The 14,170-nt window shown below is 32.5% G+C and overlaps 1 protein-coding gene across 2 annotated transcripts in view; it reads right to left on the bottom strand.

Moving 5' to 3' along the window:
* Nucleotides 1-2,317: 2,317 nt before the first annotated feature.
* LOC117109347 (myogenesis-regulating glycosidase-like) overlaps nt 2,318-14,170 on the bottom strand; it is a 15,166-nt gene continuing 3,313 nt past the window's right edge. For both annotated transcript variants that reach the window (XM_033251648.1, XM_033251649.1), the window contains exons 2-3: nt 5,868-7,994; nt 2,318-4,923 (exon numbers count right to left, since the gene is read on the bottom strand). In XM_033251648.1, coding sequence (XP_033107539.1) covers nt 4,661-4,923; nt 5,868-7,629 — 2,025 coding nt within the window. In that variant the 5' untranslated portion in view covers nt 7,630-7,994 and the 3' untranslated portion in view covers nt 2,318-4,660. The remainder of the gene's footprint in view (nt 4,924-5,867; nt 7,995-14,170) is intronic.

Here is a 14,170-nt window from a genome sequence, read left to right as displayed (position 1 = left end):
AATTGAGATTTTATCTGAAAATATAGGAAACCTCCAGGTAAATGGAATACATAAAAATTGCAAAGAATATTGCAAATTAAGGCAAGACTTTTTATATCTTGTTTCGAGAACTTATTTTCATAAAGATTGTCAGAGGAGGGTGGGAAAAAAATAACAATAAAATTTTGTTTTCTCATTTAGCAAAATGATTTTGCCAAAATTATCTAGGTGGAGAAAATAAAAATAGAATTTTGTTTTACTAATGAACAAAACAGTGTAGTAATGAGATTGATAAATGCTTTCCAAATCATCAATATTTGCATTAGGCGGGTTAGCTAAACAAGGTATAAAAAGTCTCGACTAAAATGGCCTATAATGGGAAAGAACCTTAAAATATTGATTAATCATGATCATTGCAAGAAATTATGTAGTAATTAATTAATGCATAACCACAATAAGTTATTTTGAAAGCAGAGTTCATCATGCAGATTTATAAGATTTTTACATGAAATGCAGTGATAAATTATTGGTAGGTTAAATATTGTACACATAGCAAGAGAGATACAAAAAAAAAAACAGGACAAGTTGAAATTAGCAGTGGATACAAAATAACAATGCTGCATCTTTAATAATTTCTTATACATAAAACTATTATGCTTACTTTTTTGCGTAAACGGTTTCGCTAAATACCAATTATCATCAGTGTGATTGTTGATTGTTGCTACTTCCTTCAGTCCAGTTGTTCTGCGACTGATGAAACTGTTTACACTAAAAAGTAAGCATGTAATGTCGATGTACGAAATGAAATGAAATAGTGAATGTGCATTTATTATAGGATTACATAAAAAAAAAATTAAAATTGATTTATATCAGTGATCACACAATAAGAACAATAAAAGGATAGAAAATCTAGACAAATATTTAAAAATAAATATCACTAAAAATGAACAATGTCTGTGAGGTACAGTGTACGGCACCATCATCATCATTATTTTCATTGTCATCATCATCAATCTCATCACCTTTATCACATTCTCCAAAATTAAATTGAAACAATGAAAGAGCTTTTATAAGAATATGCAAAGCACAGTGGTGGTTCCAGTGGGGTTCAGACGAGCCGCCCTCTGCGAAGAAACTTAACAAAACACTACTGGGTCTGGCTTACAAACGTCATGCAAACCTAACGTACAGTACCTAGGCATAGGTTGGCAGATCAGACAAACTAGTCTTAGCCCTAGTCTTCAATTAAATAAAATTATATTATACACACTGTTTTTGGTTCGACGTCGTAATAATTTATGTACGAAAATGCATTCAGGCCCATCATTTCATCGATCCATGGAAGAATGATTATGTATCCAACTACTCAGTATTGTTGGAATATAATTATATATTGCTTATGTTTTTGATTTTTTTTTTCTCTATGTATAGGCCTAAAGAATGATATATAATTACCTGACCTTTTTCAAGAGGGCAAAACCTTGAATTTTGAAGAACTTAAAGGTCATTAAACAACTCCTCAGAAGTGAGGGAAGCTCATTTCTGGCCGTCTAAGAATCAATTCGGGGTTATTTGGAAACATTTTGGACTGCTCTCTTTCAAATACTGGATCCACCCATGAAGCATGAACTGTTTCAAATTTTAAAGATTTTAGGCACATGTAAATCCTTAATTCAAATAAAAGGAAGGTAAGGATTTCTTCTGCAACACACAAAAATCTCCCAGAAAATCAGCACAATTCCTTCACTCCCATGATCAAGCAAAATTTCCCAGGAAGCTAACCACTCCCACAAATTCATGATATTTGGATGTTTTTTACAACCATTTTTTCAAATGTTTCTAATTATGTAAGTTGGCCATGAGTATCGCCACAATCAGCAGAATACAATTTTGTGTTAAAAAAAACCAGACCTCTGGAAGTCTTATTTGGCCCCTGTAAAAGGTACACACCATACTGCAATAGCAAGCCACTATTGCAATCAACGTGGTGCTCTTGCACAAGTATGATGGCCATAGTAACACAAATATTCTGTAACTATATAAAAACTCTAATCAGGGGCGGATTTAGGGGGGGGGGAGGCCCAGGCCGGCCCTGTTCCCCCACCTTTTGGAAAGTGTAAAAAAAAAAAGAAAGCTCAAAACGCCTCAGAGGCTATTTTTGGGCGTCTAGAAAACAACCGTTTAGCGGGGCATGCCCCTGGACCCCCACGGTGGTGTTATCTCGATCAGCCCCACTTTCGGCCCCCTTTCGGACATCTCTGGATCCTGCTAATAAAAGTAAAACATGTATATTTGAATCTTGGCATTACATGTATATACACAATTAAGAATATGAACATTTTTGACAATTTAATTATCATTTTATTATCTTTTTCTCTGTTTTATGCTCATGAAAATAAATGTTTACATAGCTTGCCTTACTGACCTTTGATACGACTACATGCAAGATAGCATTCATAATGCACTTTGGTTCATTATATGTCTCAAATCAACAATAGCGTTAAGCCTTACCGTTAATATATACACATATTAATTAAAATTACAGATTCTGCTCATTCAACTCAATCATTCTGAAAGAATGAATAAATAATAAAAGCGGTGAAAGCTAATAATAAATAAAGCATTTTCCATGAAATTATGGTCATCAATATTCATTTGTAAATACAATATCAGTATGGATAATACTAATAATACATTTTTTTGGTCTGAAGCGTTAAAAAGTAGAATGTTCATCTATCCATCATGTTCTATCCTCCTTTTGAGTGAGGGTTCAATGCAATGTGGTGAGTTTAAGTAATTAGTTAATAGCATACATCAAATTCAGTATCAGGCAACATTTGCACATTAGTTTTATTAGATTATTTCAAAGAAATAACAGGGAAATTTAAAATAGAGCGTAGTTTGGCTTATAAAAAAAGTATGTATGTATTTTTAGATGTATATGAATACTATGTAAAAATTATATAAAATTCAGTTGAAATATTGGATGCCTTAATTCTGTATGTCCCCGCCCACTCCCTACTTACCCCTTGCCACGTATTTCAATCCACATTCCCTATGTCAAAATGGTTTGGCTCTACCACTACTACATAAAGTAGAATACTTGAACTTTTTTATGGGATAATTATAAAAGTTGAAATTATAAACAAGTATAAATTTGGTTAACATATCCTAAAAATATAAAGTTATAAAATTTACATACATTAACTGTAATTTTTTTAGTTTATGAGTGACATACTTTGCCTAGTTTATGTGACTTAAGTATACCAACTACCATAATTAGTAAATTTCTAATCCTTATAAATTATACTAATATTAAAAGTATATCTATAATAATAAATGTTTTTATAATTTGTATAGTATTTCATATATACACTTTCATTGGAATTAGATGTCTAATTCAGACTTCATTGTCGCTAAATAAATTGGTTCTTATCTCAGCAAAACTGTTTATAAGTTTGTTTCAAGGTATGTATTTACAAAATAAACTGAAAGTAATTTACGTATTCATAATCACCTGACATAGCAAAGCATCCTTCATTCTTTTGCCAAATGTAAAAGTTATTAGTGATTACAATCATGGTCTATAATATCTAAAATCAGTGTATTACATTTCCTTTATATGTTATTGTGATTTGCCTTATTTTGTGGTGACACGGCCCATTTTTCACCTCAACAACTGCATCCTCTGTGCATCACATAATCAAGTATTCACATCCTGTTCCAATACATAAACAACCACGCACAAACATGCAAAAAAACGGCGTTTTAGTACCTGGGGACATAATCCAAAATGTAGCAACAGCTTCAACACGGACCAATTAATTTAACATTAGAAAATTCAAATGGATCTGGCAGCATCAGGTGCATTAGTGTTCATGACAAGTGACGACAGAAAAATGCTGATAACAGTTCAATTGCCTGTCAGTGTTTTTGTTATTTTCTTAAGTTTTTTTGACTGGATAACCTACATTCCACTCTATGCTACATATCAACCCTAGATAACAACAAGCCCATAACCAGGATTCTTTAAGAGGCTTGAGGGTGGAGGAGGGGGTAAGTTTAATATGAGAGCCAAATATCAATCACCCTTGTGTGGTCCAATGAAAAGGCTCTGGTGTGGGTCAGGAGAAAGGCATCCTTGTTCTGAAGCATTCTAGAATGTAAATGGTGAATTTCGTTACATTTTTTTTTTTACTTCTTTGAGTCTTTAAATTGATGCAAGTTTTTTTTATTTTTGAAAATGTTTATTTCAATTGTTATATTTCATGAACTTTTTTAGTCCATGAGTGTTTAATGAGTGTCTTCTCTTTGCCTGTTTGGTAATACAAATTGTGCAATATTATTTTTTTATTTCTTTGAATCTTTAAATTTCTATGTTAATGTAGGTTTATATAGTATATTTTGAAACTCGCGGGTAAATCTTTGGTTTATTGTCACTTGTACCTTTCCATATTGTTCACTTTTTCTGTCTTTTGTCTTGTTTCTGAATGAAACAAAAACTGAGCACACTTTTGAATATAATGCTGTAGTTTGATTTAGATTATCAAAGGGAGGCCCACAAGAAAATGGGGTCCCAGCCAACTATACAAACCCTTGATGGTTATGGAATGGTATTTGCAGATGCTACAGCATGCTGTAAAGCGAAAGCAAACTGATGATTATCAAATAGCTATTTTTTTTATTCCTCACTTATCTTTTCAAATGTTGCTACATGATCCAGAGGAACTGAAAAATGTTCAATCCATTTTCCACCTGGATACTTGTTCGTAGTTGAAGTATCTTTCCAAAGACCAGCTGGTAGGTAAATGTCACGATCTCTCGCTTTAAATTCTAATATCGGTGCAACAAGGAATGAATCCCCAATGAGAAACTCTGAATCCAACTGGTGGCAATTGGGGTCCTTTGGTGCAATCCACCACAGTGGACGAATGATTGGGTGTCCTTAAAGAAACAAAGACAAATATAGTTATATAAATTTTTCATAGTGTAATGTCCTCACATGACATTTGCATTAAAAAAAAATATTTATAGATAATATAACAATAATATTAATAATAATAATTCTGAAGACTTTTATAGCACCAACATAATAACAACAATATTATTAGTATGGTGACTTTCCATCAAAAATCAACTAATGCTATAATACAGAAAATCTAAATTTCGAAATTTAACAAAAAATAACTGATGTTAAATAATTTTATCATATTAATCAACTGCAAGAGGAAGCAAGTGAAATGTAAAATAAAAACAACAATATTACTTGACATGATTAGCAACTACTGATGTGAAATGGTGAGAATCGTCAACAAAAAACATTCTATATGAAATGTTGTACATCGAACATACTATAGCTAACCTTTTATAGCTTCATGGCATACAGTAGCTTAACACCATTAACACAATAGGTGTTAATTATGTGATCTTTCTACTGTCACGGTAGAATTTTATTATGGTACATTTTACTCATTTATCTTGAGGATGAGTCCATGATGGATAAAAAATGCTGTATCTTTTTGTCAATAAATTTTGTATTAGGAATATAAACAATTTTTCTCTGTAGAGCACAGTATTCCAGATTTCACTCATAACTGAAGAGTTGTTAGAAATGAAGCATAGTGAACATAATGGTACTAAGCCAGTGACAAGCATTCTCCCCTCACTCCCAGGAAAGTCTCCAGATTCTCCCACTGAAAATGTACTGAGAAAGGAAATTACACTTGAGTAGTTAAAACTACCTCACACCCTCCGATCATTTTCCTATCAAGCAATCTCCCATTAGCAATTCTGAAGACACATCTGTTAGCATATGCCGCTGGAAAGATGTGTATAAGAGACAAGATCTCCTCAATACTGTACATGCCACTGAATACAGGAAAGCTTACCTGTGGTAAGGGTTTCTTTGGCTAATTCCAGTACAAGAGGTGCGACCTTGTCATTGTGTATGCTCACCATCTTCTTTGCAATACTGACAACTTCATCATCATACTGCCATGGAGTAATAGAGAACTGCATTGAAGGAAGATAAGCAGTTACCTCCAACCAGCGAATGAAAAGCTCTCTCTCTGGCTTATCATCAGCACTGATGTTACCATTTATGTACCCACTTCCACCAATCATGTTCGGTAATACAAATGGGTATCCAAGAATACCAAACAAAATTACTGACGGGATCAATGTTTTAAGACCGTTTTCATAGCCCCAAGTCGAGTCCTTATTCATAATTTGTACAAATACCGGATATTGTTGAGATTGATGACCACAACGTACTTCTACCATACTTCCCATCTCTGCTACCATACTGACATAACGTGAACAATATAAATTAGGATCGTTGAGTGTCTCATTGGAAGAAAAATATAATGGAAGGAATTGTGCTTCGCCAGCATCGAATTTGAAGGAGTCGATACCTGTAACCTCCTGTAAGTTCCTCAGCCTGCCAAGGAACCACTCAGCCGCTTCAGGATTTGTAGGATCGATTGTAGCTGCGACGCCATTCCACCATTTCACAAGACCAGGAACAGTGTTCTTTGAGTCACAGATCCAATATCCATTGGAGAGGCCTTCCTTGAAAGAATTAGAATAGAAATTTGCAAATGGATGGAACCAGGAGCCGACTCTGAATCCGAGGCCATGAAGTTGTTGGATCATTTCAGGAGGTTTTGGAAATTTCTGTGAATCAAAATCTATTTCTCCATACTGTGTATTATAAAAATCATCAATTTCAATATGACTGCATGGAAACTGGTTCTCTTTTATTTCATTTGCATAGCTCAGCACAAGTTCCTGTGTTATATTTTTCTTGTACCGCACTGATGTTGACCAAATTGGCGACTCAAACATTCTTTTATCAGGCATGTCTAATGGCTTCTTGAAATTCTTCTTTGCAATAAAATCGTGCACTTTTCTCATGTCTTTGCTCAGACATATGGAGTACTTTAAATGCGGAAGGATGCCTAATGGGTTTTTGTACGGTGAGTTTCTGTATGAAGATCTTAAACATAATTCCTCACTGTCACCTTCATTTATGCTTGCATGTAAAGGTGTTGTTTTATCAACGATAATCGCTATTCCATTTGATGACAACCAGTATCTTTCAAGGACCGACCCATATGCTTGATGATGTTCAATTAGATCCATGCTAACATATGGTTGCATAGGAATGCTACTTTTTTCCAGTGGCCATTTTAAATGATAAATTTCGGCCCCACCATACCAATGACCAATGTCCATGGATATACAATCTTCAAGTTGAAAATCTGCTGAATAGACTTCCCAATGTACATTTAAACAATTCACATCCCCATCTAAGTCCTCATATTTCATAATGGCCCGTGCGTAAGTAACACTGTTCGTGGCATTAATCCAATCTATGCACGCACTCATTATACCTGTGTGAATATTGCAATCAGCAGCGTAGACAGGGCTCTTTATCTGTGACCCAAATCTCATTTGAAAAAGCTTTTCTTCAAGATTACGAATTGTTAAACTATTAAATTTAGGTTTTATTGAGATGAAATCTTTCCCTAGGTTATATTCCAAATTGTAAGACTGTGACAGGTAAAACCATACCATTATGGCTGTGAATATCACACCAATCGAGATGACAGTGAATGCTTGCCTCGCTTTTTTGCCGACGTGACACATTTAGTCTTTTTAGGAGCCAGTATGTAACAAGATTTCAAACATGAAGCCCACGGCTGAAATTCTTACTTAAATATGAAACAGCAAACAAAAATGTTTAATAAAGCTCTTTCTGAAGACACATCTGTTAGCATATGCCGCTGGAATTTCGTTCAAATTGCTATGTTCAACTTCTCCATTGCCAATTCACCAGATCAAATGAGCAGTTGAGATGAGATGTCCTTTAAATAGCTTTTCTAATTAATGGATCATTTTCGCCGATGCAGTGATCATGCATGCCCATAAGTGAACTGAATGCAAAGTAAAACGTTTTCAACTTCATTACATATTGTGGATATGGTACAGTCCACTTACATTAAATCCTCTACCTGCAAGATTTAATTATCATTATAATTAACAAAAACTGATTACTTTTCATTATGATTGATTCAAAGTTAATCTCATAACCACAGTTATCTAAACATTTCTTATGAAAACTAATTCTCTATAGAACAGGAAACTGAGGACTTGCATTACAATCAATCAATCAATCCATCTTTGGAAAAACTGAAACTAGATCATCTTTTTAAGCAAAATGTTAAGTAAACAACTGAGCTAGTAGCACGTGTTTTCTACAGTACTCCCAATAATAATACATAATAACATAAAGTGCATTGAAACACTCAGTAAGCATATGATTTAAACAACAAACATTTTTATTATATCAAGTGTACACTGAACTCAAAATGTCATTTTTATAAGTTAATGTTCATAATAAATTTTGAACCTATTCATGCTAGTTAAATGCACTGACAGACTACTTTGACTGACAAAAAATAATGGGGTGGGAGTTGATGTAATTTGACAGTCTGTCATAGTACATGCTGGTTAATGTACTATGACAGACTACCACATAACATCAACTCTCCCACCCCATGAATTAATTTTTTGTCAATCAGGGTGAACATTTATAGTACTAAACTCATCAGCTCTTTCCTAAACATGGTGATATCTAAACACATACAGTTGTACAGTGCCCAATGATATAAAATTAATTGAAATATACATTTACCACTTTCTAAATTCATATAAATCTACTTGTTTTGCATTTTTATCAAATATCTAATATTGTTTGTGAATAATAGATACTATATAGAGTTTATTGTTCTTGCTGACAACTATCTCAGTTGATCTTGAAAATATTATTAAAATTATTTCCTCAGAGAAATAAGATGCAATAAACATCTTCATACCTGATATTTAAATAAAAGTGACTGGCAGACTAATATCAACTATATAACATTTCAAATAAACTTGACAGTTAATACTTGATACAGATTTATTAAAGCCAGTTTGTTTTCTTTAATGCTTTGCGACAAACGTCTGGTTAATAGCATTCATCATAGTGCATTGTAAAAAGGTTTAACATTAATGTCCTTGTTCCTTATCAACATGAATGATTGATTGATCCTTGTTTGACACAGGTCACAACTCAGATTATTAAACATGAGGTAGAAAAATATTCTTACGAGTTATAACTTTATTTTAAAATGGATAAAAAACATAACGGTCTTTTTTTACAAAAACCATTTGCCTTTTAATAAACAAGAATTAAATACAAAGAAAATACCTACAGATTTTGTAATATAATTAAATATTAAATTATTAATCGGTAAAAAGTATATAAAACAAATCCAAAATTAATCATGGCAACATACAAAATTAAAAGGTTTTTTGTTGGTTAAGTTAATCATCATGATAATTTTAATGGCACCATGATGGCACTATAACAAGTACATCTCAGAGTCTTATGTTCAGTACATTCAAGATAGTAGGTGCAACACTAGATTAAGTTGTACTGCAGAGTATGTTTAATTTTTAATGACTTTCTGTCAAATGTTAAAATCTAAAGAACTCCATTCAAACTGAATTGCTCATTTTTTTAAATCGATCAACGTTTAAATTGCTATAGTTCCATTTCATAACATGAATTTTATTAATAAATTCACACTGACTTTTAAAATAATGTTATGTAAACTGTCACTATTTTGAAAAAAATGTACTTATAGAGTCATTGAGCTGCATATAGACACACAAATAAATATAACAAACAATAATCAGAAACATATTGACTTCAAACTCGGGGAACATGGTATGCAGGATCACACATAATTAAATTGTTGAATGCTCAATAACATCATCAAGACGGATTAAAGTAATTAGTGAATCAGCAATTTTGTCAGTAGGCCTTTAGTTTGACCAGTTGAAGAAATTAATTGAATGGTATGGTTGTAGATCAGTGGTTAAATTATGGTAAATCATTATCTCACAGAATTATTTTTATCAATCTGATTTATCTCTTCTCTGTCTCAGAGTAATATTAATTCAGTGCATGAGAGGTTGTGATGTTGTCTAAACATCATATCTGATTTGACTGATGACGCACACTCTAACCACTTAAGTGGTAAACATGATTTCATGTGTGACAAAATCATGTACACTTAATACAGCATATGATAAAAACATATGCATCTGTTTCATACACTTTTTATAAGATCAAGATACTTTCTGAAGTGACATATATTGCATTTATTTTAACATTTTAAAAGTAAAGGCATGTGCCACCCTGCACAAATATTCAACCATTAAATCTATTTATTTTCCTAGAATTCAATTTAATTCTCAATTAGATTTTTGCATTTACCCTGACGCAAATAACAGAAACAATGGCAATCTACTCTAGACAGCTCAAGCAAACTATATAAAGAATTATGGTTTGTCTGTCATGCGCAAAAAAATTGAAAAATTAAATTCCATATTTGATTTGCCTAATTTGCTACTTGTATATTTAAGGAAGTTATTAACTTATTATAATTAAAATTTGAATGAGAAAACTTTCCCCAGCAATTAATAGACAAATAAATAAAACTTTTCCTGTATTAAGTCGTTGTATAAAGTAAGTTAATAAATTATTTGATTTATATAAAAACCTTTTGACATGAACATTTTCCATAGTAGAATCAGGCAGTACATGTTGCTCAATGGCAAAATTGTGGTAAGCAAATGAAATTAGATATCCTTTTGAAAATGAATCAGACAACTTAAAGTTTCAAGTTCCAATTTATTGTCAAGTACATAAAATTTGTTTTCCTAAGCCTTGCATTAAAAATTAATACTGCTTGATTAACGATTTTTGCATATTTTCATTTTTTTTCATATTAAAAATATTGTGGTACTATACATGATACTGTATTGTATATACAGTACTATGTATCCTTTTTAAAAAGATTTGTTTTATGTTTGTTTATGCTCTCTACGAAGTTCTAGCACTAGAGACCCTTATAAATCATTACTTACAATACATTAATAACATAATATCCTTTCCCTCTTGCTTTCCTATCTTGGGCATAAAGGGTATTAGAACTGCAGAACAGTAGCTCCGCATATGTGATCTTGAGCTTTCTACTGTAATTTCATCTTTGCAAAGAACACTCAAGAACACTTGATTCCACAGTTCAATTACTTACTATAGCTAGTCATTACAAGACTTGCACACAGATATGAAATGTTATTTTCTGGTAAATTGGTAGGATCCAATACTGTATATTGATACATCATTATGACTACCTTTGATCAGAATGCAATATTGAATACATCATCAAAATTAGCTGGAAGATTAATATAACAATTACTTAAAATATACTACAGCAAGTCATTAAGCTAGTTTCCATAAAATAGCTACATACACTCGCTGACAGCTTTTGGCAATACTGATTAGATATCTGGTATAGTATAGTATAAATCTGTCTTAACATCAATTGTTGATTAGTGCTACCTTAATTTCATTTAACTTTTTAATGTAGCCTTTAAGTCTTGAACACAATATAACATTAATTTTATATTTCTACATACTGTAATAAAATTTGGATAATGATCATAATCTAAAGTGACATTATTATTAGAATACATGATACTAGGAATAATCAATTAAAGTGTATTAGCATTGGAAAAATATTTATTAATAGCTACAACAATTAAAGCGAAATTTGATGCTTGATAACATCAGTGGTGTATCTAGGGGTTATTATTATGGGATGCTGATGATAGGGAGTAAGATTGGAAAATGCAGGTGGTAGCTGGTGCAAAGAGATGATGAGATAATTTTTAACTACTTGAGTGTTTTATTTTTTATTTCTTGCTTAGTACAGTGGAGGGAATCTAGTATGAGGCAAACCTCGTTCCCACAAGCTCAAACACTTATACTTAAAGATTCAGCATGGACATAAATATACACAGAAAATAGAATTTTAAAATATAAAAAAAACTTTTATTAAGGTAATACCACTGTACATAATAGTAAATCATCACTTTTACATCAAAATCATATTCAAGACATGTTCCAAAATCACAACATTAATTTGTTATTAAAAATTATATTAACTTGAAAATACATAACTGTAGGTCATAATGTTAAATAATATTATTATTGGTTAATGAGGTTGAGTTGAATAGCTTTGTGGTTAAGATGTTTGCTTTCAAAATCCAAGGCTCCTGGGTTCAATTCCTACCATGGTAACATGATTTTTTTTCTCCACAAGCCTTATAATAAGACTTCATCTATATAAGCTTGGTTTCCTTAAAATTGCTACACCATGTTTTAAATGTATTCGTTGTACTACGCAGCAGTCCCTGACGCAATGGGAAAGGTTCACAGATTCGACTGACCAATCAGGATCACCAAAAGCTGTAGGCAATAGCGTGGATTTTATGGAAACCAAGCTTAAAGCATTGTCTGTATTTTAATAATAATAATAACAATAACAATAACAAACAATAACAATAACAATAATAATAATTCTTTATTTGTCCTTGTATATGTATGCCTACACACTGATAAATTCGGGCTGGGTCCCCAGGGACCAGCGGCTGCCATGTTTGGGTGCCAACTACCAGACTTATTCTACAACATCAAAGGGATACAGACTGATACACACATGGTCCTTAACTCGCCTAACTCTCCTGAGAGGGTTATAGGAGGAGCTGAGCGTTATTGTTATTATAAAAGACCCGAACTCAATACTTGATGCAGAGCCGGGTATCGAACCCGGGCCCTGGCGTGCAAGAGGCAGGTACCATACCACTTAGCCAAACGCTCAGTTTTTTGTGAGGGATTGCCACTTTGAAGAGTGATTATTGTAAGTTCACATATTCTTGGTCCTAGTGCCTAAAGCTGAATAAATAAATAAAATGATAAAAATATTGTTTTTGGTAACTTAAAATCTTATTCATGTGAGCAAAATCCGATATAACTACTGTAGATGCCGTAATTAGGCATTACATGAAGTTGATGAGTAATATGCTCTCCATGAAATAATCACTTAGTAACTCAATATCTCAATCATGTATGTAAAATGACTTGCTCTACAGAATGAGCCCATGTGATATTTCTGCAGTGCCTATGTTGATTACTGCACATTTCCAGGTTACTTACGTTCAATGAAACTGTAGAATTTGTGGAACTGATTTGTCACCTTTTCTCTTATATAGTGGTTTTGGGTTCAAATTATTAATAAATGAGTTGATTGTAATTGCCTAAGGATCAAAGTATAACTTCTGCAAGTAAAAAGCGTTTTCATCTACAGCTCAATTTTCACTGACAGGAATATTAATAATTTCAATTTGCAATATAGCAATCATTCTTGATTAACAAAAAATAACATTTTAATATAAGTCAATCGTGATGTCATCATTGTAAGTTCCAATGTTATTTTCCTATCCCCTAATTTTTCATTAGTACACAGTTTGCTTGATCTATTTTTCCAGTTCACGCACAAAAGGCCAATTCAACTTGTATGTATCACCATATTGCACACCGCAATGAATTCCTAGTGACAGGAACTGAAACTAGAACCCTGGCAAAACATCTTCCACCAAAGTTATTAAAGCCCCATTCCCGGCAAAATTTAATTTGTTAAGAAAAATCTAATTTTTGTATAATGTTATAAAGATTTATAAATGTAATACGGAATTGCTAGTTTAACGGAATTTAGACATTCCTAAGAATGAAAAAAATGTGAAATAAGACTGAAATTTGATTTTTTTTTATGTTCCACTTTTTTGTGTTCCACACAAAAAATAAATGCGGATGAATTTTCATGTTTGATTTTGCGATAGGTCGTGAGAAGAAATATCGTAGGCGCCGAAATCATTAGCCTATACAACGCTGCTAGGCTAGGCCTTACCTCGATTTAGGTTCTGTTATCACACATAAAAACGGCCGACATGATATTTTCCGTTGCTAGTAATGACACTTGTGAAATATAATATTTCATAGGAATTATTTCAAATTTGTTAAAAAACTGATTCTGACTGAGATTTTGACACAAACATATCTCAGCCTTAATCGAACGACCGCATTGTGCGAGATGCGAAGTACAAAAACTAATTCATTAGAGAGGGCGCACTTTATTGACTGTATAAAGTATACATAAAAGCGAGAGTATTCCAGTGGATGCGATCTACAACCTCTGAATTTGCCTAGTAACGATGAATTCGTCCAGAAAAT

This window comes from Anneissia japonica, unplaced genomic scaffold, assembly GCF_011630105.1.
Source record: "Anneissia japonica isolate Jap-2015-1 unplaced genomic scaffold, ASM1163010v1 scaffold288010_len917306_cov203, whole genome shotgun sequence".
Taxonomy (NCBI): Eukaryota; Metazoa; Echinodermata; class Crinoidea; order Comatulida; family Comatulidae; genus Anneissia; species Anneissia japonica.
Note: the sequence above shows the minus strand (reverse complement) of the source record. Positions and strands in the feature narration are given on the sequence as shown.